Here is a 23,883-nt window from a genome sequence, read left to right on the forward strand (position 1 = left end):
GGTATTTGTTTGAGTGTGTGTAGCTACGTTTGTGCATCCTGCTAACAAGGATATAGTTAGTATCTGCATTCTGGCCTATAATATTTTATATCACTTTATAATTTATGAATCTTTTTACATTATGATTTATTATCGTGGTGCTCAGTCTGTCTTGAGAAGGGAGAAATAGGGGAGCTATTTGTTCTGTGTCATAGAATATCTGAAGTTACTAGGGACCTACAGGGATCGTTGAGTATTATATTCAATCTTAATTCCAGTTATTGAGATTTAGCTTTGTATTTTGTTTTCTCTGGTCACCATGTCAGCTCAGAATAACTTGTAAATGAGATCACTGCTCCTAGAATATTTTCTTTTTGTTGTTTAATGGTCTTTTATTGCTTGATTATGGGTTTTCAAGGAGCTATGGAATGTGTGCAAAGACGTGCTTATAAACTTGAATTAACAGAATAAGTCATTTGCAAAATGCTTCTTGTAAGTATATTTGGAGAAGGTTGTGGACTGAAGTCATGGATCATATTGATAATGGGAGTTAAGATGGTTTTGTAGCTGATAAGCAGACGTTGACAAAAACAAGTCTTTGGCTTTTCAGGGAACTTGCTTCATTTCACTGATAGAAACAATAAACAGATGCACTGGGACTTGAACATAAACCTTGCTCTGCCATTAGGACCAGAATACTTCACGGTTTTGACCAGAATTCTTTGTTTAGTCTTCTATGCTTATTGAACAAAAATCCAAAGCAAAGTTGCTCTTTGTTTTCACTGCTCAGAATACTTCTGGTAGCTTGTCCATGGGAAAGAATATAGTCTGGATTCAGTTGTCCCTCAGTGTGGATAATAGGACGTTATTGTACAATTCTGAGTTCAGTAGTTGGCTATATCACTGTTAAACTGATGTTGACAAAGTTTTGAGATAGAGATGTTGAACATTAATCATTCTTCCCGTTTATTTTTCTGGTTAATGAGATGAACTGCTAGAAAAAACTACATAAAAAAAAGCCAAAAAAACCAAAACAAAACAAAAAAAAAAAACCAAGATGTTGCAGTTTGGTAGTTGCTTTTGTACAATGTTAAAGAACTGAAGGTAGAGCAATACTTTCAGTATTGCACTTACTGTCCTTTTGTTATCCTTTTTTTCATTTCCTTTTTAATAATGGGAGAATTTCTGCTGGTGTGGTTACCAAAGCTTTCCCACAAGTATTGAAATGTACTAGAAGCTCTGAAGGAGTTATGAATGAATGATGATAATCTTTGTACACAGAATTTGGTATTGTAAGCAGATAGAAAGGCTGCATACCTCAGAGTTGCATCAGTCTCTTACTGTTTTACATACCGTTATTGCTTGCTGTTTGGTAGCAAACACTGAGTTTTAAGCAGTTATTTTGTTGTACAGGCAGCAGCACATCAGAACAAAGAGTAACAATACAGCTTGATCTCTAAGGAACAAATTAACTTATTTTTGCCGAAAAACACATCTCTTTCTTGTAGCTTCTGGATTCTTTGAATTGTGAGACAGCAATTATTACACACTGCATTTTGAATTTTAAAACAATATTGCAGTTGAAATTGTCTGAAGTTACATAAAAGCTTCAGATTTATTTTGGAAATTTAGATTTCCATTCAAAACAATTCAATACAAATATCTTATTTAAAAATAGTGAATGTGCGTAACTTGAGTCTTGAATTCGACTTAACTTGAACTAATAACTTGAGCTCTGGATCTTTCTTGTGGACATGTCTGTGTATATTACTTTGAAGATAATGATCAAATATTTAGATTGGTAAACCTACAGGAAAGCTATTCAGTGAAATTTTTCTTAAGGTAGCAAAACATCTTTTCTTTTGGAAAAGATTTATTGATCAAAAGTTTTAAATTAATGTCAAGATGTAGTAGGAAAGATTCCCAGAGTAAAAGCGTCCATCTCTTTGCAGTTTGATGCTTGTAATGTACTTAAAATATCGGGAGCGTACAAAATTTCTTGTCTTAATATTGTGAGATGCATTTCAAAGCTTTGCAAGGACAGCTGGAGCTTTTTCTAACCCAGCTGGATTGCATAGGGCCCACAAAAAAAAACCAAAACACAAGAGCATTTTATGAGTATTCTTAGCCTTTCACATGGTTTTCTGTAAGATCTAGAAAAGAAGAGAAAGAAAAAGAAAAAAAAAAATGCAGCAAGATTTCCATATATTGTATATGTTACATTAAGGGGATCTTTATGAGTGAAATATTCATTCTTCTTATGTTTAAAAATAGGCTTAAGCAATGGGATTGAATGATAATGCTATTACTTCCGGCTAAAGAGGTTTTAAAATTTGCTTGCTGTTCTGCATAATATCCTGGAATTCTTTTAGCAATTTTAATAAGACAATTGTATTGAAATGGTTTCATGCTGCTACTAAACTAATATTGCAATATGTGTCTTAGTCATTTTTATATCACATCTCAACACCCATTCGTGGTTAACTGAAAAAATAGTACCATTTTCATGTCAGATTTGCATTCTAGGTTATAGAGCGTTGCAATACCTGTTGTCTTACTACAGACCAAAAGCAGCTTATTTAGAACAGTGCTCTGCTGGGTTTTTTTCTGTTTTGTATTGTTTGCTTGCTTCTTATTTTTAATCACATTCAGTATTCCTCCAACATAATATGAAACTATTGTGAAGCATTCTGAGATCTTGCATGTATTGGGTGCTTTTAGTGTTTTGCCCTTTTTTAAAGAGTATTTATTTTCCATGCTTGTTGATGTGCACTGTTCTTTTGTTAGCTTTCTTTCAAGGTTTTTAATATCTCAGAATTTTTATCTAATTTGCCATTTTCATATTTTTAAAGGTCCCCAGGTGCATCCAATTTTTCAACTTTACCAAAGATCTCTCCATCTCTATCAAATAATTATAACAACATGAACAACAGAAAGTAAGCAATATATCTTAAAAATTTTAATTGAATCACCCCAGTGTGACATAATCAAATTTCCATGTTACCTAGCTTAAGGATTTTGATTTGTTTTGTCAGTATTTCGATAATTAATTGTTAATTGTGGCTATTTTGTAGAACAGATGTTGTCAGACTTGATAGTAGAAAACAAGACTCAGTTCAAGATGGTGGGTAACTCTTAGTATGCATATGGTAAAGCCAACATGGAGGAGCATTGTAAGAAAATATATAAGGACTGTATTTTTGGTATAAACTCTAAATACATTGAGATAATGTCTGATTTTACATGGGCAACAAAAAAGTATAACTTACTTCTCCCAATTTATTGATTCTAAGGTGGTATAGCATTGTATATGATAGTACACCTAGGTTTAAGACCACAACAGCTGAGTTGTTTTAGCTATGATGATTGTCATCATAGTGATTATAGCCACTAATTAACTATTAGCAACATAACATCCATGTCTTAGTGTAAGAGATATGAGAGAGATCGGTTTGGTTGGTGTACTTGAGCATTACCGTGAGCAGAGACTCAGCAAAAGAGGCTTCTCACTTTTAAGAGCTTTATCCTTTATATGGCAACTTAGAAGGTTTGTAAAATTGCAGTAAGACTTTAGAAGAAGAGCTTCTGTATTCCAGTGACCAACTTTGAGTGCAGTCTTTTGATATGTGATGCAGCTGTAAAAGCTGGTGAAAAGAACATGGAGTTATTTGACTTTAACAGAGTACTCGGTTGAGTACCTTTGAAATACTTGAAGCTTTAAAGCACCCATCTCTAATGCAAACTGGGGGAAAATTAAAGAGCCTTACTCTTATATTCACTCAAATATTTTTTCCAAACATGCATTTTGTGATCAAACATGAAGATGTTAAATATTAAAAAAGAGATACAAATATTAAATATCTTATACAATATCTTCCAGTTAAATACTTCATTTATCAGAAGTGATTTTTCGTAAAGGGTGAAGTGTCACTTGTGCTTCTACCAATTGTGAGTAGCCCCAACTCTCACTGTTAAACAGTCGAAATCCATGTGTTTAACTGCAGTCTATTGTACTCCGTGTGTGAATGTGTAGTAAATAAGTTTTTTTATCTATTGTTGTATGAAAAATTACTTGTCTAGAGCCGAGCCTCTAGCTGAGAACTAATCTCTCCTTCCCCCATTGCTTATGCAAAAGGCAGTTGTAATGCCAAAAGCAAAGCTTAGCAGATCGTTTCCTAGTGAGCACCCATTTTAAGTAGTCAGCAAGGTTTTTTTTTCCTTCCTATCTTTAATGCTGGCATCTCTCTAATGATGCTGTAATCATTTATGGTTTCTTCTGAAGCCAAAACAGAAGCTTTTTGGAACTTAGGATACAAGTTTTGGCTGGTTTTTGTTGGTTTTGTTTTTTAAATTTGAGGATTTTCAACAGAAATACTTGTTTAGAAGGCAGTGAAATAAAATTCAGATTTGTTAAGGAATCAATCGTTTGAGGTACCTTTAATATAACATAAAGGTTTCTAAATCAGAAAGTAGGTGTATGTTTCTGTTATGAAACACCAGCTTTTTTCTCTTGTAACCTAAAGGACAGTAGATATGGATGTTATATAAAGCAGATGCTCAGTGCAGAAACATGTTTTTCCTTATAATGCAATAACCCAATTATGGATATTTAAAAATATTCTAAAAAAATCACAAATTTACAATGTGGTAAAATATATAATACAGTAAAATGTGTAGTAGCACTTTTGTCAGAATACATTTTTGAGGCTAACTAGGTCAATAATAGAGAAGTCATATCATTAGTAGGCCATGTACTTGAAAGCATGTGCTATTGCATTATGAAATCTTGGCTTTAAGGAGTAAATATATTTGATTATATTTCATAATTCTGGGTAGAGATCAGTTTCCTCTCTTCTACTAAATGTCTCCTCCTCTAAGAAATAACTTTTCCATTAATTTCTGCAATCTTTTCATTGCTTTTTTAATTTAACTACTTATGTCAGCTTAGGCTGAAAATTATTTTCATATTTCTGCTTTACTATATCTCACATTGCATATTACTGTCAGTGCAATAGTGTAATTACACATCCGTGGCTCTCCAGGATCCATTGGCGTATGGAGATATGGGCGTGAGATGCTGTGACTTTAAGGAAATACCAGCATTTGTTTTGAAGATAACTTTAGCTGACTAAGCTGATTTGTGAGACAGAGAAAGCAAATGAAAGGTTATGCGTAGCAATAGTTATGAGTGATAGTGATTTGCAAGCCTGTTACTCTGGTTGTTATAGTGGGATCGTAGAATTCTAACAGCATTTTTAATCTGAAAACTATAGGAATGTATACTGTCATAAAATTTAAAAAAAAAAAGAAAAAGAAAAAATTGAAAGAAAGAAAGAAAAAAATGAAAAAAAATCATCATTGAATCAGAGTGATCTGTGTTGGAAGGGACTTTAAAGATCACCGCCATGGGCAGGAACCCTCCCACCTCTGGACCAGATTGCTCCATCCAGCTTGGCCTTGAACACCTGCAGGAATGGAATAGTCACAGCTTCTCTGGGCAACCAGATCCAGTGCTTCACAACTCGCGTAGTAAAGAATTTCTTCCTAATGTCTAATCTGAATCTACTCTCTTTCACTTTGAAGCCAGTACTTTTAGTCCTATCACTATATTCCATGCCCTTTACTAATGACTGCTATTAACGTTCTATTTTTTGACCAGTCTTAAAGGAATGAAGAGGCACGGTGTAGTTCAAACAAAATTTTTCTTCTAGAAAAAGTGAAGGTTGCAGACTGATAAAGCTGAGAGAATTCCCCTGCACACAGTATGCACTGTATTTTTCCTGATGCATTTTGATGAAGTATCACAAAAGCTTCTGCATAAATGTGATATTTAACTGAAAAAAAAAAAAAAAAAAAAGGATTTGCTGGGTTTCTAATATCCTCTGTAGTTCTTTGATGGCCATTATGGTTGTCAATCTAATTAATAAATTAATAATCTAATTAATAAATGAGGTAGTATAGTTATTTCGCTAGTTGAAGACATATTTGTTCTGCTTGGAACGGGTGGTAACTGTATTCCATGAATCTCTAAGATGTCCTTCTGCAGACCAGTACAGAGGATGAAATAGAGGTGACTTCCCTTTTACAAAAGAAATACCAGTAATCAATCTGTTTAATCTCCCTGCATCTCCTGAACTTCCCATAGAAATCTCTCTTCTATTAAACACGTGAAAAGTGTACGTTTTGAATCACATTAAGAAAGCAATAGGAAGCAAGGAAGAATTAAAGTAGCTGCTTACTGTGTACCCTGTATGTGTGCAACCTGGGAGATGCATGTTCCTTTTGCAGCAAGGACCAGATTGTGCTGGGGGTACTGAGGCTGCCAGTTTAAGGGCGTTGGGGCTGATAACAGTAGTTGGGCTGCAGTTGCAAAGGGAGATAGAAGGTAACTTTCCCTGGATGAACTCAGGTCTAATGATGGGAAAGAGTTGAGCACAGAAACATACTTGAAAGGGATGGAGCCTCTGGAGGTTGAAAAATACCTTTTGTAAACTAGAATGAAGGACTAAGGACTAATCTTAAGCTGAACAGGCAGAATGAGCTTTGCAGGGATTTTTACTTGTATGGTCCTTTAGCACAGTGCCATTTAGCCAGTTTTGGGGCAAGCCAGAGGGCAGGGAAATATGTAAGTATGTGAAAGGGAAATATGGACACATGTTTAGGAAAGTCACCTACTAAATTAAAATGCACAGATGTAGAAGTTTGGCAGCAGTTGCTGTAAGGGACAGTGGAGCTCAGATATCTGAGGCCATTGAAATATGCAGAAAATGTCTTCTGCTTTCAATAAATCTTGTTATTAAAACCAAGCACCTCTAATCTGTGAGAAGTGAATACTTGTGCACTGTGGAGGCTATTCAAATTCAGTCGGATACATAGTGTTACACTCTTAAAAAGGGTTGGGTACTGTTGCATCCTCAGGCTTTTAAAATCATGAACGTCAGTTATATTCCAGATTTGATTATTTGCACTGCATATTTTTCTTAATCTTTCTTAATATTTGACTTTCACATTTTTGTTCAAGCATCTCCTAATGTGAATAATGCTCAGTGACTGCAGAAATCCTCTTGAAGTTCAGCCAAAGCTATCATGCAGGTTTAATAATGGTCAATGCCAGAATTAAAGATGTTAAGCATTCTGTTTTGTTGGCCTTTAAAAGAATATATATACATACATATTGCAGAGCATCCTCTTACAAGATTCTTCTGCTTTCTAGTGTTCTCTGTTATGCCTTTTTCACTGTTTTGGTTGTTCTTTTATGTTTTGCATGTCTTCGTCCTGAAGCAAATTGCTTTAAATCTTAGTAATTTACCTATTTCAGTCCTTTCCAGTTTCACCAAATAGATTCAACATAACGATTGATAGTGAAGTTGTTACAAGGCATTCTGCGCGTTCTTTTACCTCTCAAGGCTTTTCTGCATTTGCATGCTGGATTGTGCTGTCCTAGCAGGGAAGCTATAAATAGAATGTGTGATGCAGTGAGGCAGCTATGCCACGGTGGCCTTGGAAATCTCAGCTCTCACCTGTAACTCTGCGTTCCCGTTCCTGCTGCCCTCACTGTTGCAGTAGCAGGATGCAAGAGGGCATAAATGATTGATTGCTGCTGGTGGTGTTTAAAGTCTGAGTGTGTTAAATTTGATGGAGCAGTGAAGAAAAGAGTAAGCTGTGAGGCTGCTCCAGTCAGAAAGGGGTAGGGATGTAATAATTGCAGTCATTGCGGCATGTTAGATTTTGGTTGTTTGCAGAGGTGACTTTTAAACTGAATTTAATGTTAATACCAACGTTAAGTAATGGTTTAAATCTTTTTCACAGAGTTTGCTTTAAAATTTTTAATCATTCATGCTTATAAAGTACTCGTATGTATGGAAGTACTGCAGAGCACGTTTGCATTGTGAAAGATGTTCTTTTTTGTTTTTGTTTTTACAGTGTGAAAAATTCCAATTATTGTCTCCCATCATATACCGCTTATAAGAATTACGATTATTCAGAGCCAGGAAGACATAATGAACAGCCAGGCCTGTGTGGCCTGAGTAACTTGGGGAATACATGTTTCATGAACTCAGCAATTCAGGTATGTATTTGAGAATAAAATTAGCTTGTGTAATTATTTGGAAAATAATATTTTGTTATATTTTGCCATATTTTTTTTTAGAAACTAGCATTGAGACTCCAGTAAGGAGCAGAATAGGGTTAATACTTAGAAATTATGTATCTGTATTGCTATACTGGGAAAACTGATTTACATGGCTGCATTCCTTGCTTCCCTTGTTTCTTGCACTGGGAATAGTGATCAATGTCAGACGGAGACTGAACCATTCTAAACGAGTGAAGCCTTAAGTGGGATTTATTATTTCATAATGATTGCTATGCAGGCATGTTACAAAAAATACTTCTTCGTTTTGAGATATACTTGGGTACAGATTGTAATGCTAAAGTCAAAAAGTAGGTGGCCAGTGTATTACTGGGCCTTTCTTTATATCAATTATCATATCCTTTCGAAGCATAGGCTACTATGCATGGAGCTATTGAACGTATTTCCCCAAGACCCTTGCCCTTAGAAAAGCTGCTCTTTCGTGAATGAAATATTTTATAGGAATATAGAGTCTAGGTTCTTTACCGCGATTGTAGTGGGAATACTATTATACCTGTATTCTTAACGAGACCAAAAACCAATGTAGATGTTTTACTTCTAAGTGGAAGCTTCAGTGGGATAGTCATAGAATCATAGAATGGTTTTAGTTGGAAGGGTCTTTAAAGCTCCCTGAGTTCCAACTCTCTGCCATGGACAGGAACACCTTCCACAAGGTCAAGCTGCGCAGGGCCCCATTCCATAGTTACTTTGAATTCCTTCTTTAGCCTGTTTAGGAAAGAAGTAGGTTCAGAAACCTTCGCAAGCTAAGTTTGAGATTTTTTTTTTTCCTTTTTTTCAAAAGTATTAATATTCTAGATATGCATAACTTTCTATCCCTTCTTTGTATATAGACTCGGAATAATTGGGGCTAGGAAGGGCCTCAAGAGGGATTGTGGGTCCAGCGTTTTGCTTTTGTCTATACCATAATCCTGTCACTGTACTTCTGAGAAGTCTGGCTCCACGTTCTTTGGAGCCTCCTGTTAGGTAGCTACAGTCAGCAGTGAGCTTTTTTGCCACTTATTGTCTTTGTCAAAATGAACAGACTCTCACGGCTCTCAGCCTTCCCATGTATGTAGTTCTGTAGTCCACCTGACTGTCTTGGAGGCAATCCATACTTTCTTGCACTGGGAAGGTCTAAAAAGGACAGTACTCCAGCAACAGTCTCTGCAGTGCCAAATAAAGACGAAGACCTGCTTCCCTTTGCCTCTGGCTACTAATACAGTCCAGCATGCAATTGTGCACCTTTGCCACAAGGGTGCACTGCTGACTCATCTGCTTTTACGGAGAAAAGCACCTCTGGATCATATTATGCAAAGCTGTTTTCTGTCCAGTTAGCCCCCAGTCTGTAGTGGTACACATGGTTGATAAGGCTGATGTATTCGTGTCTCAAGGATACTTAAAAATTAGTTGAATAGTGAGGGAAGTAATTAATGATTTTTTTTAGCATGCTGCAAGAAAGATGGCTAAACTGAAAGTGGGAGGATTTGAGTCATTCGTTCTGAATCAACTTCATCAGTGTTCTACAATGCTTCTACAATGAAATCCAGCCCACTAGATGAGGAGACAGCAGTGAATATTGTATTCCTAGACTTCTGTAAGCCCTTTCACAGTGTACCCCATGAGGTCCTTGTGGAGATGCTCTTGATGTATGAGCTTGATGGGCAGATGATAAGGTGAATGAAAAACTGGCTGAACAGCTGAGCCCAGCCAATGTAATGATCAGTGGCACAGAGTCTAGTTGGAGGCCAGTAACAGGCAGAATACCCCAGAGGTTAATATTGGGTCCAGTTCAGTTTAACATCTTCAGATGAATGATGGGACAGAGTGCACTCTTAGCAAGTTTGCAAATGACACAGGACAGGAGGGAGTGATGGATAAACCAGTGGGTCATGCTTCCATCCAGAGGGACCTCATCAGTCTGGAGAAATAGGCTGACAAGAATCTCAAGAATCTCTTTCAACAAGAAGTACAAAGTCCAACACATGAGGAGGTGAGAAGCTCCAGGAATTAGTACTTGCCTGGAGGTCACCCAACTAGAAAGTGGAAAAGGACCTAGGGGTTCTGGTAGAGATGGAGTTGAATGTGAGTCAGCAATGTGTATTTTCTGCTAGGAAAGCTAACAATATTCTTGGCTGCATTAGGTAAAACAAGGAGCAAGTAGGAGGAGATAAACCTTCCCCTCTACCCAGTGCTGGTGAGGCTGTAACCTCTCTTCGTTACTGAATTGCATTGTAAAACTGCTGTCCAAAAAAAAAATTTTTATTTATTTTTTGTGGGCCAGAATCACTCTTAAAAATCAGAGAAAAAGAATATTTGTAGTAAAAATGTTTGGTTTTTGTTGTTGTTGTTGTTGTTTTGTTTTGTTTTAATAAAACTAGACTGATTAAAAACCGGGATAATTTTGATTACTGGTTCAAAACTTTGTTAAACAAATAGGTTTGCATTTGCATATGTATAGATTTTAAAACTTTCAGAAGTGAATGATTAGCATTTAGTGTCTTACATAGCTTATTAGCATATTACTCTTTATTAGTATATTAGTCTTTATTAGTATCCCACTGTATTAACTGGATTTTGAATTCTTTACAAGGAAGTATGGAGTATCTTCCAGTTCCTTCTACTATATCTCTCCAGGAAAGGATTTTGGAGAACTCAATGTAATCCTAAAAATCAATGAAAATTGTTTTTAGTGAAAATTAAGTTCTTGTACACTGCAAGGTCTGCTCTATTTTCCTTCTTGCCACCTCTTCACTTCTGCATTTTTTCCAATTGCGTTTTTAGTTATGTTTGATTATTCATGCTAAAGGTACTTGGTGCTTGCTTAGAAATGTGAAATGCCGATGACCCTAGCAGTCTGAACTCATTTGATCATTAGATCTTGGAAGCAAAAAAAGGGGTGGGCATAGATACAGTGTGGAAACCAGGGAATTCTGCTTCGAAATGCTGTAGTCTGACCTGGATGATTGAGTGCACCCTCAGCAGGTTTGGGGTTGATAGAAAACTGGGAGGAGTGGTTGACTGACAAGTTTGCCATTCAGGGGCCTCCAGAAGCTGGAGAAATTGGCAGATAAAAGCCTTGTCAAATTGAGAAAAGAAAATGCAAGTCATGCACTTTGGGAGAAGTAATCCCAGGCATCAGTACTGTAGGGTAAGAATGGAGGCTGACTAGCACCTAGGGGCCTGGCAAACAAAAAGCTGATCATGAGTCAGCAGTGCGCACTTGTGGCAAAGAAGGCCGAGCACTCTCGAGGGCTGTATTTGGAAAAACATTGCCCTTACGTTGAGAGAGGTGAGCCTTACCCTATTCTTGACACTTTATCCTGGTGAAGCATACCTAGGGTGCAGGGTTAAGTGCTGGGCTACCCAGTACAGGGAGGAAATGGAAATACTGGAGCAAGTCCAGTGAAAGGCAACAAAGATAATTAAGGAACTGAAGCATCTGACCTGCGAGGACAGAGCAGGGACTGTTTAGTTTGGAGAAATAGGTGCCTGGGGGGGGACCTTATCAACATGTAGAAAAACCTCAAGCAAGAGAATAAAGATGCAGAGCCAAACTAAGAGACCATGAGTACAAGTTGAAACACGGGAACTCCATTTAAATATATATATTTTTAATTTACTATGTGTTTTATCAAACACTGGAACAGATTACTCAGTATTGCCATGGAGTCTCCATTCTTAAAGTTGCATGAAAACTGGTTAAACACATTCCCAAGCAACCTGATACAGCTGATTCTTCTTTGAGCCAACAGCTGGACTGGGCAATCTCCAGAGGTGCTTTCCAACCTCAGCTATTTTATGACTCAGTATTTTGCTTTGTTTACTTATTCCAGTTCATATTCTTAAGGTGTCTTCCTTTGCAAGTAGGTCAACACAGAGTTATTTTATCAGGATAAATCTGTCTTCTTCAAACAAAAAATTGCTGTAGAACTTGAAGTACTCAAATAATTTCCAGTTAGATTCATAATATGTTCTCTGTCAAGAGTTCTGCCTTGATCACTTCCATTCACAGTGCTGAGTATTGTCCATGTAGTTTCTGTTTCCTTGAACAGAAGCAAGTTTAATCACTTCTCTGCTGATTCCTACTTTTCTCTGATCTTTCTCCTACCCAGCCAGGACCGAGAACCCTCAGTGTTCCCAAAAGAGGCTTTTCTGCTTTAGAAGCCACTTCATTTCTTAGGCAGCTTCTCTTTAGTGTGGTGTCACATTACAGTAAAGATGATTTGGATCAGAACTGTTATCAGTGTTCTTCTAAGGAGAGTCACATCCTTATATCTTACTGTCCAAAGTGACAAACTTGTCTCAAGGGTTTTGCACCCAAACTGTGCTAGGTACAGTTTTTATTTTACAAGTTCAGTATAGTTTTTCATCCTGTAAGTAAAGTTAGGCTTACCCCTTCAATCCTATGCGTAATTATTGTAAAGAGACCTTTGTTTATTCTAGTAGAGTCTTTCAGTGTTGTAAAGCTCAAGACAAATACGGAACAGATGAATGAGATTCTGTTACCAGAAATGGTTGCAGGCAGAATAAGAGTGAGACTGAGAAGTTTTGAGATGCCATTGTGTTTCTCCCAAGTGCTTGTATTTTATCATCACTTTCTTATTGAAGAAGGAGTAATTCAAGCACTACTTCATATTTTGATTGTGTTGGAATTTTTGCATAGGCTTTTCAAATGCTTTTGAAGGCATGTTCCATGTTTTAAACTTCAATTTACTTCAGTGCAAACACCTAAGGCTTGATTTTTATTATTAGAGCATAAATCGTAGAATCACTAAGGTTGGAAAAGACCACCAGGATCATCTAGTCCAACCATCCCCCTATCACCAGTATTTCCCCACTGAACCATGTCCCTTAGTAGTACTTCTCTTGTAGATCTTAGTATTCAATAAAACAGGAAAGATGAAAGGGAGCTTGTAGTCTTTATGAAAACATTTTATTGTAAATGCTTGAACCCACGCCAAGCAAAAGAAAAAAAAAAAGTGTATTTGGCAACTTAAGTGTTTTATTCACATTCATTCGTGCACATGACTATGATGTAAGCTGAAAAATTAAGGGAAATTTGACCTTTCTGAAGCATTGCTGTGCTGCCACCTGTGGATCTTTCCTAAGTACTGCTTTGCCGTTTTGAAGGGCTAATGATCTTTTGCTATGGAAACCTGGGAATTCATAAAGTTCTCATTTTGTGATTCAAAAATAGAAGAAAGTAAGTTTTTTTTTTTTTTAAATAAAAACACTTTCATTTGTGGGTTTTTTTTGTTGTTTTTTTTTTTTACCACTTCCATTTTCAAGGGGGTTTTTGTTTGCTTGTTTTGCCACTGGTGTGATTATGTATACGTTTGAGCAGTGGTTGGTTGAGAACACTGAAATGCAGTACATCAGGAATTCTCTTTCCTCAGGAAGCTGATGAACATTCTTCCCATGGTTAGCTGTGGCACTGCTTTTATCCAGAGCATAATGATTTTCACCAAAACCTGAAATGGGTGGGTTGTTAGTGGTCTGTTTCAGTTGCCATAGGCATACAAAGTTTTGGATTAAGGAGGAGTGTATGAACTGAATTGATCTTCTCAACATATCTGATACTAAGAACTTCAGACAAAAATGATTCTCCTGTAACTGAAGTCTCTGTTTTAGTCAATTCAATCTTGGTCTCATATGAGGCACCTGAAATAGGAAATTTTAATGTATTTTTTGTAAAATTGTTATTAAGTAGAACGTAGTATCTGTATGAATACCCAATGTTTAGCTTAACTTCATGATCAGTGTCTCCTCATTTCCACAAATTACTGGTATAATAGGTAATTTGCTTTGAAGTTTCATTACTGCTCCTATATGATATCCCCAGTGAGATGTGAATTAATACTTCCTGATTACCCTAGGGTCATAGGATAATTTGGTGCAACCTCCAGCCTGAAGGAAGGTCAGATTTGAGATCAGACAAGATCGCACAGGGTTTTATCCAGCTGAGTCTCAAAATCCTTCCAAAAAGGGTGGCTGGATGCAACCTCTCTGAGCATTTGGCTCCACTGTTTACTATCCTTATGATAGAAGCTTTTTACCTCATCTCCTTAACCCCTCCTTGTTTCACCTTATGCCCATTATGATAGGAGCCTGGTTCCATCTTCCCATTTACCTCCCTGTAGGAAAGCTGCTGTTGGGTCCCCCTGAAATAGTCTCTTCTCCAGAAGAGAACAAACACGGCCTGATACTTGGGCCTCTCCTCACAAGAGGAGGAATACTCCAACCTCTCTTTCTTCATATGTTTGTTTGTTTGTTTTAATCCAGTTAAACAATCAGAGTCCTTGGATCTATAAAGTTTTCCCGTATTTAATTTATGAGGATTTACAGAAAGATAACTTGATTATTTTTCACCTTGTATGAAAGTTAGGTAGAATCAGTTATATTATAGTACTCCAGTGAAGCTACAACACTGATATATATAAGGCACTAAAAAGAATCTTTATTTATTATTCATTTTCTTGTGCATCTTAATGCCTCCCACACTGTACCAGTTGAAGCTATTCATTTTAAACAGTGAACTGTATATGTGTGTTTACAGATGGTTAGGTCTCCTTTCTGACTCAGTAGTTTTGAATTCCTTTGGGCTGTGTGTGTGCTCATCAGCAGTGCATACATCAGTAATGCAGTTGATGCACAAAGTGTTGTTTTGTTGTTTAGATTTCTTGGAGATTAAGATCTTGTAACATTCCTTATGTAAGCAGTTGTTACCCACAGATTGTTCTGATATCTGTTGGGGTCCAGAGACCGAGCACTTCTCTTTACAGAAATTTGTTTTAGATTTAATCTGTTCGTAAAGTTTTCTGTAGTTTGACCATATTTGTGTAGCCTTTGTTATTTTATGTTGTTCTTCATCCATTGGTGTACATGCTAGTTTACTTATCTCTGTGTTAATAAAACAAAACACACTAAAATCCTAGGTCAGACAGAGTGGTATTGCTGTCTAGTAGATTGCCTTGGTTGAAATATTATGTTTTTATTATTATTTTTACTTCTCTTATTGATTCTTTCCATAAGGCTTCCTTGATACCTACATTATTTTATATCATAAGGAGAAAGTTCTTTCTAATTGGCTTCCGAATGCTTTCTTTTTTTTCCTTTGCTGTTAATCAAGACCTGATATAGGTTTCTTTCATCAACCTTTTTAAAGAGGCAAATATGTTTGCAAGTATTTTGCTTTGTCAGTTATGTTGAGTCTATGCATCAGTGGAGATGTGACAAATTGTGTTAGTTTTTTTAACAGTTAGAGATTGTGGAAAAGATGGCAGCTCTGTATCTCAGAAATGACCACATTCAGACAGATACTTGTTCCAGTTCTACTGTCAGTGTAGTCATAAGTAGGAACGTAGAAATAGTTATAAACAAAAAGGGAAACGTTCTTTTGTATTCTTCACATCATACAGATACAGATATAAATGAGTGGTCTGAAAAAGTGACAAAATTAATTTATAAGGTGAAAAATGGAAAAAGATAAGTCAGCTCATTAAGTATAGTGCTTTACTAAGAGTATATAGAAAAAAAAATGCTATTTTTGCATTGTTTAGCTCCTTGTTCTGGATATTCCTCACACTAACCTGGTCAGCTGAACTGATTTGAACTCTAGAGTAGTCCAGATGAGAAGAAAAGTGAAGTGGAAAAAATAGTTTTTGGATAGGTTATTGAGATACATATGTTTATTATGAAGTCAGATGAGCATCAGAACCAGCAGAGAAAGAACAAAACTTTTTTATGTCAGCGGCGTCACATTCAGTTTTACGTTAAGGTTACTGTTATTTGTAGTTAATTGAGCATGGTTTGCACTGAACTGTTTCCAGGTATCTGATGGAACTTGAAAGTCCATCCATTCATTTGGATTGATACTAAAAATGATCTGTTGAAAACTGACCATTTCTGTGTGGATTTGAGAGACCAAATTATTGTCAAACTCTTAGCTGCGAGAATCAGTTCAAAGCTGACAACACAGATCTTAGGTGGAAGGTGGTGCTTTGAGATGGGAGTAAGAACTCTTCGCCATACGGCAAGAGAAAAATGAGTTTTTCACAGAATCACAGAATTATAGGGGTTGGAAGGGACCTCTAGAGATCATCGAGTCCAACCCCCAACTTTGTCAGCAGTCAGTGTCCAAAAGGGCTTGTAATATTAGGTAGGATTTTGGTGCTGTTTTTTGTTTTTGTTTTTGTTTTGCAATGTTTGCAGCTCATGAAAGCTTGAGATGAGGAGGGAAAGAAAGGAAGGAGTCCAACATGGGCTTTAAACTCAGCTCTATGGCATATGACTGTTTTTCTCATTGAAGTATTCCACCAGTATAACGGTAGAGACAACAGCAGAGTAACCAGTTTTGCCCCATGAAATGAAATTGTGATTCTTCCAGTCTCCATTGCTACATCTTACACAGTAGCATAAGCAAAGCCAGAATTTTTCTTCCCTTTCTCTTTTTTTTCTTTGCAGGGGGGCAGGTGAGACTGTCAGCATGTCTAATCTTTTTAGAGACCTCAGTAGAATAAAGAATGCAAAAAACATTAAAATATGTAGTGATAAATCTTCCTTATACCTTGTATGCTGAGCCATGGAATTGAGATAATTTCTAAGTGATGGAGATTTTTTGTTTTGAAAGGAGTGTCAGGAGTAGCACACGAATTCAAAGTGGTTTCCTGAAATTGTAAATGATGCTTCAGTGGTTACTTCCTGCTATCTGTAAGTGCTGACAGAAGAGAGAAACGCATACCAAGAATAAATGATGATCTCAGTCTAAATGAAGGCCCTTGCTTTCCTTGAGCTACTTTCAGCACTGAACAGCTTCACAAAATTTAAAAGAAAGGAAAGGCTGCACTAATTCCGATCCAGAATCCTTTCAGCACAGTTTGTTGTCTTCAAAAGCATTCATCAGCAGATGCATAAAAAGAGAAGGAATAGGGCAAATATTACCACCTTCTCTTCCTTCACACACCTGCCAAAAAAATCTGTTTTTACCTATTTCCAGCTCACTTTTTTTTTCCTGAATGCTATGTACTTGTTTTAGTAAGCTCCACTGTCTGTTCTCATTATTTGTCTGTCTCTCTTGAGAGCCTTTTACATTTTGTGCATGTATAACAACTTTCAGCACGGAATTTTGTAATGCTGCCGCTCATTTATGAAGAACCACCTTTTCTCTGTTTAGAAACGGTGTTGTTGCACTGTGATTCAAGGAATGTTATCCATGTTACATGTAATGACAGCTGTGGCCATCCTAGGCTTAAAAACATTTCTGGAAAAGACCTATTTTCTTCCTTGCTGACACTAGGCATTACAGTTTAATGTACTTTTTAAGGCTACTTCAACAAAGTACTTACATTCTGTTTTCCTTATTTCATTGTATTTTGTTTAGAAATAATTCAGATCATCCTTCTAAAAATTCTCTTTCTGTTTACAGTGTCTGAGCAACACGCCTCCCCTTACAGAATATTTTCTCAATGATAAATACCAAGAAGAGTTGAATTTTGACAATCCTTTGGGAATGCGCGGTGAAATTGCAAAATCTTACGCAGAGCTCATCAAGCAAATGTGGTCAGGAAAATACAGTTATGTTACCCCAAGAGCATTTAAGGTTAGTATGAAACTTAACCTGAATGTTTGTTGTCAGTTCTTGTTTTGTTGTTTCAGAATTCAAAACCTACAGGAATAGGCAAAAATAAGAATCTGAAGTCGTATCGTCAGTATACAATCCGTTCATTTATTTAAATGTGTAACTGTTTTAACTGAATTTTTACTTCCCATCACCACTGAAAAGCTTATCGTTCAGAACTTTGTAAGTATTTTTCTTATCAGCTTTCTTCTGTATAACAAATAAGATGCTGGACATGTTTCTGTTGTTCTTTTTAGACACAAGTGGGACGATTTGCACCACAGTTTTCTGGTTATCAGCAACAAGATTGTCAAGAGCTACTGGCTTTTCTCTTGGATGGCTTACATGAGGATTTGAATCGAATTAGGAAAAAGCCTTATATTCAATTAAAAGATGCAGATGGAAGACCAGACAAGGTGGTCTTTTTTTTTTAATGTTGGGCATCTTGCTTTTAGTCAAAGCTATAAATTGAGATCTTATTCAAGTTCTACTATACATTTCTGTTGCATCTGAAGAGAAGCAGGGGACTGGGTCTTAAGGCTTGAAATCCTTTTTGTTCCATTCAGTGCTGAGTTCAGTTAGAAAAAACAATTTCTCGTATTTTATTTTATGTCTGTAGTATGCGGTGTCCTGTCTCTAGTACCCTTACTTCAGGGAAATTCCTCTGGCATTGAGCCACAACCGTGTTGCTCATTACTCTTGTAGTAAGAGTTACTGCAGGTGGGATTTTTTTGTCCTTCTGTCCTACCTCAAACAACCTGAAATCTTTTCACCCAGAACTAAAAAGATTTCTGTCATGGGGAAAAGCATTTAAACTGTGATCCTGGTGGATTAATTGCCAGGTCCTTTGGAGTAAGATTTCAGTGCCTGGGTGGTAACTGAGAAGATTCTATCAAGTACTGTTCGTAAAAATTCTCTACTCATTCTTTACTGCTTTATTATAACCCAGACTGTACTTCAATTTCAGGTAGTTGCTGAAGAAGCCTGGGAAAACCATTTAAAAAGAAATGATTCCATCATTGTAGATATATTTCACGGCCTTTTTAAATCCACTCTTGTCTGTCCTGAATGTGCTAAGATTTCTGTAACCTTTGATCCATTTTGTTATTTGACACTTCCATTACCCATGAAAAAAGAACGCACTTTGGAAGTTTTTTTAGTCAGAATGGATCCACTTGCCAAGCCCATGCAGGTAAGCCTTTTAGTTTAATATATGAAATTCCTGATTTGTGGAGCATTTAAAACGATCCTCAGTTCCTTTATGTTGTTACAATTGAGAAGTTCAATAAGCAAATTCATCAAGCTTTAGTTTTTCTGATTTGTGAAGTGCCACTTAGAATGTCTCAGGAAGACTAAAAGCATGCCCATAATTTCTGTTAGTTTCAAGGGCAATATTAGTGATTGCTTTATGGCTGTGTTAGTAAGACTTCTTAATCTTTAAAATATGTGTTTTTATCTTTTTTTCATTGTAATGGATTTTTATTGTGATGGATATGTATGTTGTTTTTTTTTAAATACATGTATGCCTAATCCAGACTTAGTTCGTCAGTTTCTTAGTCTCAGAAGACAAGTATAAGAGGATTGGTGATAAACTATGCAAAAAAGGCCTAAATGGTATTAGGTTGTACTGAATTCTTCTTTGCTGTCTTAATAGTTCAAATCTGCTTTGACTTAATAGTCAAAAATTTCAGATGAGATTTATTTGTAAAGATAACATCTTTTGCTTCATTTATTACGAAGTACGGTATTGAAAACCTAGAAGTGGCATAAAAAATGTACATAGGTTATGATAGCATTAAAATGATGAAATGATTCTGGCTATACCTTCTGATATAAGAGAGAAAAAGTGAAATAAATAAGACACAGTTAGGCAGACTTGTAAAAATGATTTAGAACCTGAAATTGGAAGGCATTTCAGGTGCATTCTTGAAGTCAATAAGTTAGGGAAGTCAGAGGTAAAGGAAAATGTGTGAACTACTGGGAAATGAGCCCAGTTAGTTATGAGAACAGGTTCTATCTTATAAATGAGAGAATGTAATAATCAAATTAGAGTTTGGATGTTTCCTGACTGGATATGCACAAGAAATGCACAATATTCGAAGATGGTTCTTTTGTGATATGAGATGATAGTGCAGGAATGTACAGGGATTTGAAAGAGCATGAGGTGGGGTGTACTTTTGTGAGCCTGTCTACTTGCATAGGAGATACCAAAGGCATACTGTATATGACAATTAATTACAACATTACAATGCCTTATTTCTTATGCATATTTCTGGATAATCTTGTCTTTATTATGCAAATAACTCTTAGCTGTTTGGAGCTTCATTACTAACTGCCAGTGTACTGCACTAAGACAAGACAGAGAGGTTTTCTCTGACTGTTAATTATGAGGTTCTGCCTTTGCAGATGAAATTGTAGCATTGGCTAATGGCTGAAAGTACCAAAGAAAAAAGCTGTTAACACAATAGCAATTAATTTAACAATACCCTGTGCAGGCAGGAAAGGCCACTGAGATATTTTGAGATATTCAGACAAGGACTCGTGGAAGAATTCCAGAGGGTTTTTTTGTGTGTGTGGTTATGAAGCTTAGGCCAAAGATTTTTGTAGGACAAGTTAAAATAAAGAATTCCAATAGTACTTTATAAAACAATTTGTATACCAAGTTTAAGAATCTAGTCAATAGCGTGCATAATATTTAGATGCCTAAATAAGTAGGTGCTGTTGGGACTTAAGTGAAAGTTATTGGTGCTGTTGGTTGACTTATGGAGAATGTAAAACTTAAAAAGCAGTATGTTCCAGAATGGAAGAAAAGTATGAAGTATGCTGAACAAGTTAAGGTTTTTATTTGTTTTTTGTTCACATTTATCTTTCGTCTATAAAGAATTAAAGTGATTTTTATTTTTGTTTTACTTTTAGTACAAAGTAGTAGTTCCAAAAATTGGAAATATATTGGATCTTTGCACAGCATTGTCGGCTCTGTCAGGTGTTGCTGCAGATAAGGTGAGAGTAATTTCTTATATGAAGCACAACATTTAACACCTCAACGTGTGTTAACCTGATTGAATCATACATGTTCCATTTTCTTTTAGATGATTGTTACCGATATATACAATCACAGGTTCCACAGGATATTTGCCATGGATGAGAATCTGAGTAGTATTATGGAACGTGATGACATTTATGTGTAAGTGCAGATAACGTGCTTCTTGGCTACTTTCATTTTTTGTTATTAGCATAAGATAAAAACCTAAGCATAAGGTAAAGAGAGGTCGGGTTGGATTTTTTGTTTATTTTTCCATTATAGCTTTTTAAATGACCATTTTCTGTTCTTTCCTACTTTTTATTTTTTTTTAGATTTGAAATCGCTATCAATAGAACAGAGGATACAGAACAAGTTATAATTCCTGTTTGTTTAAGGGAAAAGTGCAGGCACACCAGCTACAGCCATAGTGGTTCCTCACTGTTTGGTCAACCTTTTCTCATAGCAGTGCCTAGAAACAACACTGAAGATAAACTGTATAACCTGCTGCTGCTAAGAATGTGGTAAGGTTATTGTTTAAAGAAAAATCCTAATAGTTATAGTGGGTTGGTACATATTTTGGGTACTTATTTTTACATTCACTGCTAGCAACTTTCAGTGATTAGTTTAAAATGGAATATATTTAGCAGAAAGCAAATAAATTTTAGCCCTTTGAAATCTGAATTTCTGAGGCTTTTGACTTGATGTTTTTGTTGTTGTTATCATGACCTTATCCAGAACTTGAGAAGTCTTTGGAATGTCAACCCCCATTTGCCTGAGTAGGGAAGTAATTCTCCTGTATCCTTAGCTGTTAGGTCTTAGTAAAACAGAAATGTTTTGCCAGTTATTCTGTTGTGGTTACACCCCTTTGTAGCTCCTATACAATTTCTATGCTAATTTATGTTGTAAAACTACAGTTTTACAAACAAGACTGGACTAACTATCATTATGTGGAAAAAAACCAGTCTTACAGCGTCCAATTGAAATTTATGCTTTATTTTCTGTTGATGTAACTTTCCATGTAAGTGAACCTATATGTTTAATGCAAGAAGTACATGCTTAATGAACAGTTGGAAGTGTTTTCTGGTCAAATATAAACTAATATCAAGAATCGAGTGGTAGAAAATCAAATACTCTGTCACAAGCAGAAGATCACAGTCAAGCAGAATTTTAGATTTGCCTTTAGCAATAGATGTCAGGCATTAGACTTAATTATTTTGTGTAAGTAAGAAAGGGTTGCAGGAATAGAGTACGCTTAAAGGATTTGTAAACTTCTAATTCTCAGATATGGACAATGTAAGTTTAAAAAAAAATCAATGGATTCTAAGTGTTGTTTTCATTTGTTATGTTTAGCCGATATGTAAAAACATGCACTGAAACTGATGACAGTGAAGGATCCCTACGGTGCTGTAAGGAACATGGTATCAATGGTAACGGCCCAAATGGAATACATGAAGAGGGCTCTCCAAGTAAGACTGCAATGTCTAAATATGTTCAGTATTTTGTGTTCAGTTTGAAACTGATTTTAATTCTGTGCTGTCTATTCTACCTCATATCTCACTGCTCAATTGTTTAGGTGAAATGGAAACAGATGAACAGGATGATGAATCCAGCCAGGATCAGGAGCTTCCTTCAGAGAATGAAAACAGCCAATCAGAAGATTCAGTTGGAGGTGACAACGACTCTGAAAATGGATTATGTACTGAGGATACTTGCAAAGGTCAACCACTCACGGGACACAAAAAGCGATTGTTTACATTCCAGTTCAATAACTTAGGCAATACTGACATAAATTACATCAAAGATGATACCAGGCATATTAGATTTGATGACAGGCAACCTAGGCTTGATGGTAAGTCACGGGGAACAGATTGGGCAACGTTTGATTGTTTGATTCTGATATCTTTTTCTCACTCCACTTCCATGGAATTTTATTCCCTCTGTATCTCTGTATGCTACTTGATAATCCTTTTTTTTTTTTTTTTTTTTTTTTTCCCCACGAGTGAATTCTATGTAAGTAGTTGTTATCGTAATTAATTCTTGGAAATGCAGAAACTGTGTGTACCTCGATTTTTTAATTCATTTGGGTGTTTACCCAAGGTTGATACAATTCGATGTAAAACTAGAAATAATAGTAAGAGAACACATGTTTTTAATCTTAGAAAGATCTTTCCTTGCTTTGGATTGGGATCCTGAGTTGAAGAAGAGATACTTTGATGATAGTGCAGCAGAGGTAAGCTTTTCATGTTGCTGCCCTTTCCAGCAATAATAAAATTGAAGTGTGGAAGTAGAACTTTCTGTGGCACAGAGATAGTAAAACTGTTCAAAAGCAGCAGCTAGGGTCTTTTTTCCACATTACTGACAGCAAACATGATGCCATAAACAAACATCATTTACACATGTAAGTCAGTAGCAAATATGAGGCTTACTAGTTTAGTAATAAATCTGAAGCTGTGATACAATTTTTGCTTGAATGGTTGCTGATCAGTTTTTCCATATATAGGAGCTATGTAGTTACTGTTTATAGAAAGGCGACATCACTAAAATCAGTTTTGTTTCATTTGTTCTCTTAACTCAAGAAATACTTCTCTTTAGGATTTTGAAAAACATGAAAGTGTGGAATATAAGCCTCCCAAAAAGCCTTTCGTGAAATTAAAAGACTGCATTGAGCTGTTCACAACAAAGGAAAAACTAGGTGCTGAAGACCCATGGTAAGGACAAGAAGTCAAAATTATTCCATTTAGTGGTGTGTTTCTCAAAATGTATCCAAAAACAAATGTAAATATTTTCAGAGATACCTAATTGTGTGTTTTTTTTTTCTTCAATGATCTTTTGAATCTTTCCATGTGTTAAACTTCAAGCATGGTTATATTCTAAAAGTACTTTTTGTATCAGTTGATCGTACAGCTAGAAGTTGTTACCGTATGTGGAAGGTTGTGTTTGTATGGGAGATGAATTGTGTATTCAGAATTAGGAGAAAGGCTGAGATTCTTAAGATGCTGTAGTCTGTCAGATATGATCCACGGTGAATTTATAAATACTGTGCCAAATCCAGTACAGTGAGTTAGATATTCTTTTCTGAGATGGAAAATAAGTATATCACTAGATAGAGCTCTTCTAATGCAAATATACATAACTATA

At 36.1% G+C, this 23,883-nt stretch overlaps 1 protein-coding gene across 2 annotated transcripts in view; it reads left to right on the forward strand.

The window, feature by feature from the left end:
* The window catches only part of USP15 (ubiquitin specific peptidase 15), a 64,020-nt gene that overhangs the window by 35,570 nt on the left and 4,567 nt on the right, over positions 1–23,883 (forward strand). Inside the window, exons 7-18 of one of the 2 annotated variants that reach the window (XM_072333434.1) lie at positions 2,832–2,915; positions 7,903–8,047; positions 17,532–17,705; positions 17,981–18,139; positions 18,691–18,915; positions 20,640–20,723; positions 20,813–20,907; positions 21,078–21,266; positions 22,096–22,211; positions 22,319–22,594; positions 22,905–22,975; positions 23,338–23,453. In XM_072333434.1, coding sequence (XP_072189535.1) covers positions 2,832–2,915; positions 7,903–8,047; positions 17,532–17,705; positions 17,981–18,139; positions 18,691–18,915; positions 20,640–20,723; positions 20,813–20,907; positions 21,078–21,266; positions 22,096–22,211; positions 22,319–22,594; positions 22,905–22,975; positions 23,338–23,453 — 1,734 coding nt within the window. The remainder of the gene's footprint in view (positions 1–2,831; positions 2,916–7,902; positions 8,048–17,531; positions 17,706–17,980; positions 18,140–18,690; positions 18,916–20,639; positions 20,724–20,812; positions 20,908–21,077; positions 21,267–22,095; positions 22,212–22,318; positions 22,595–22,904; positions 22,976–23,337; positions 23,454–23,883) is intronic. The other variant, XM_072333442.1, reaches the window with a different exon arrangement.

Source organism: Excalfactoria chinensis, chromosome 1 (genome assembly GCF_039878825.1).
Source record: "Excalfactoria chinensis isolate bCotChi1 chromosome 1, bCotChi1.hap2, whole genome shotgun sequence".
NCBI lineage: Eukaryota > Metazoa > Chordata > Aves > Galliformes > Phasianidae > Excalfactoria > Excalfactoria chinensis.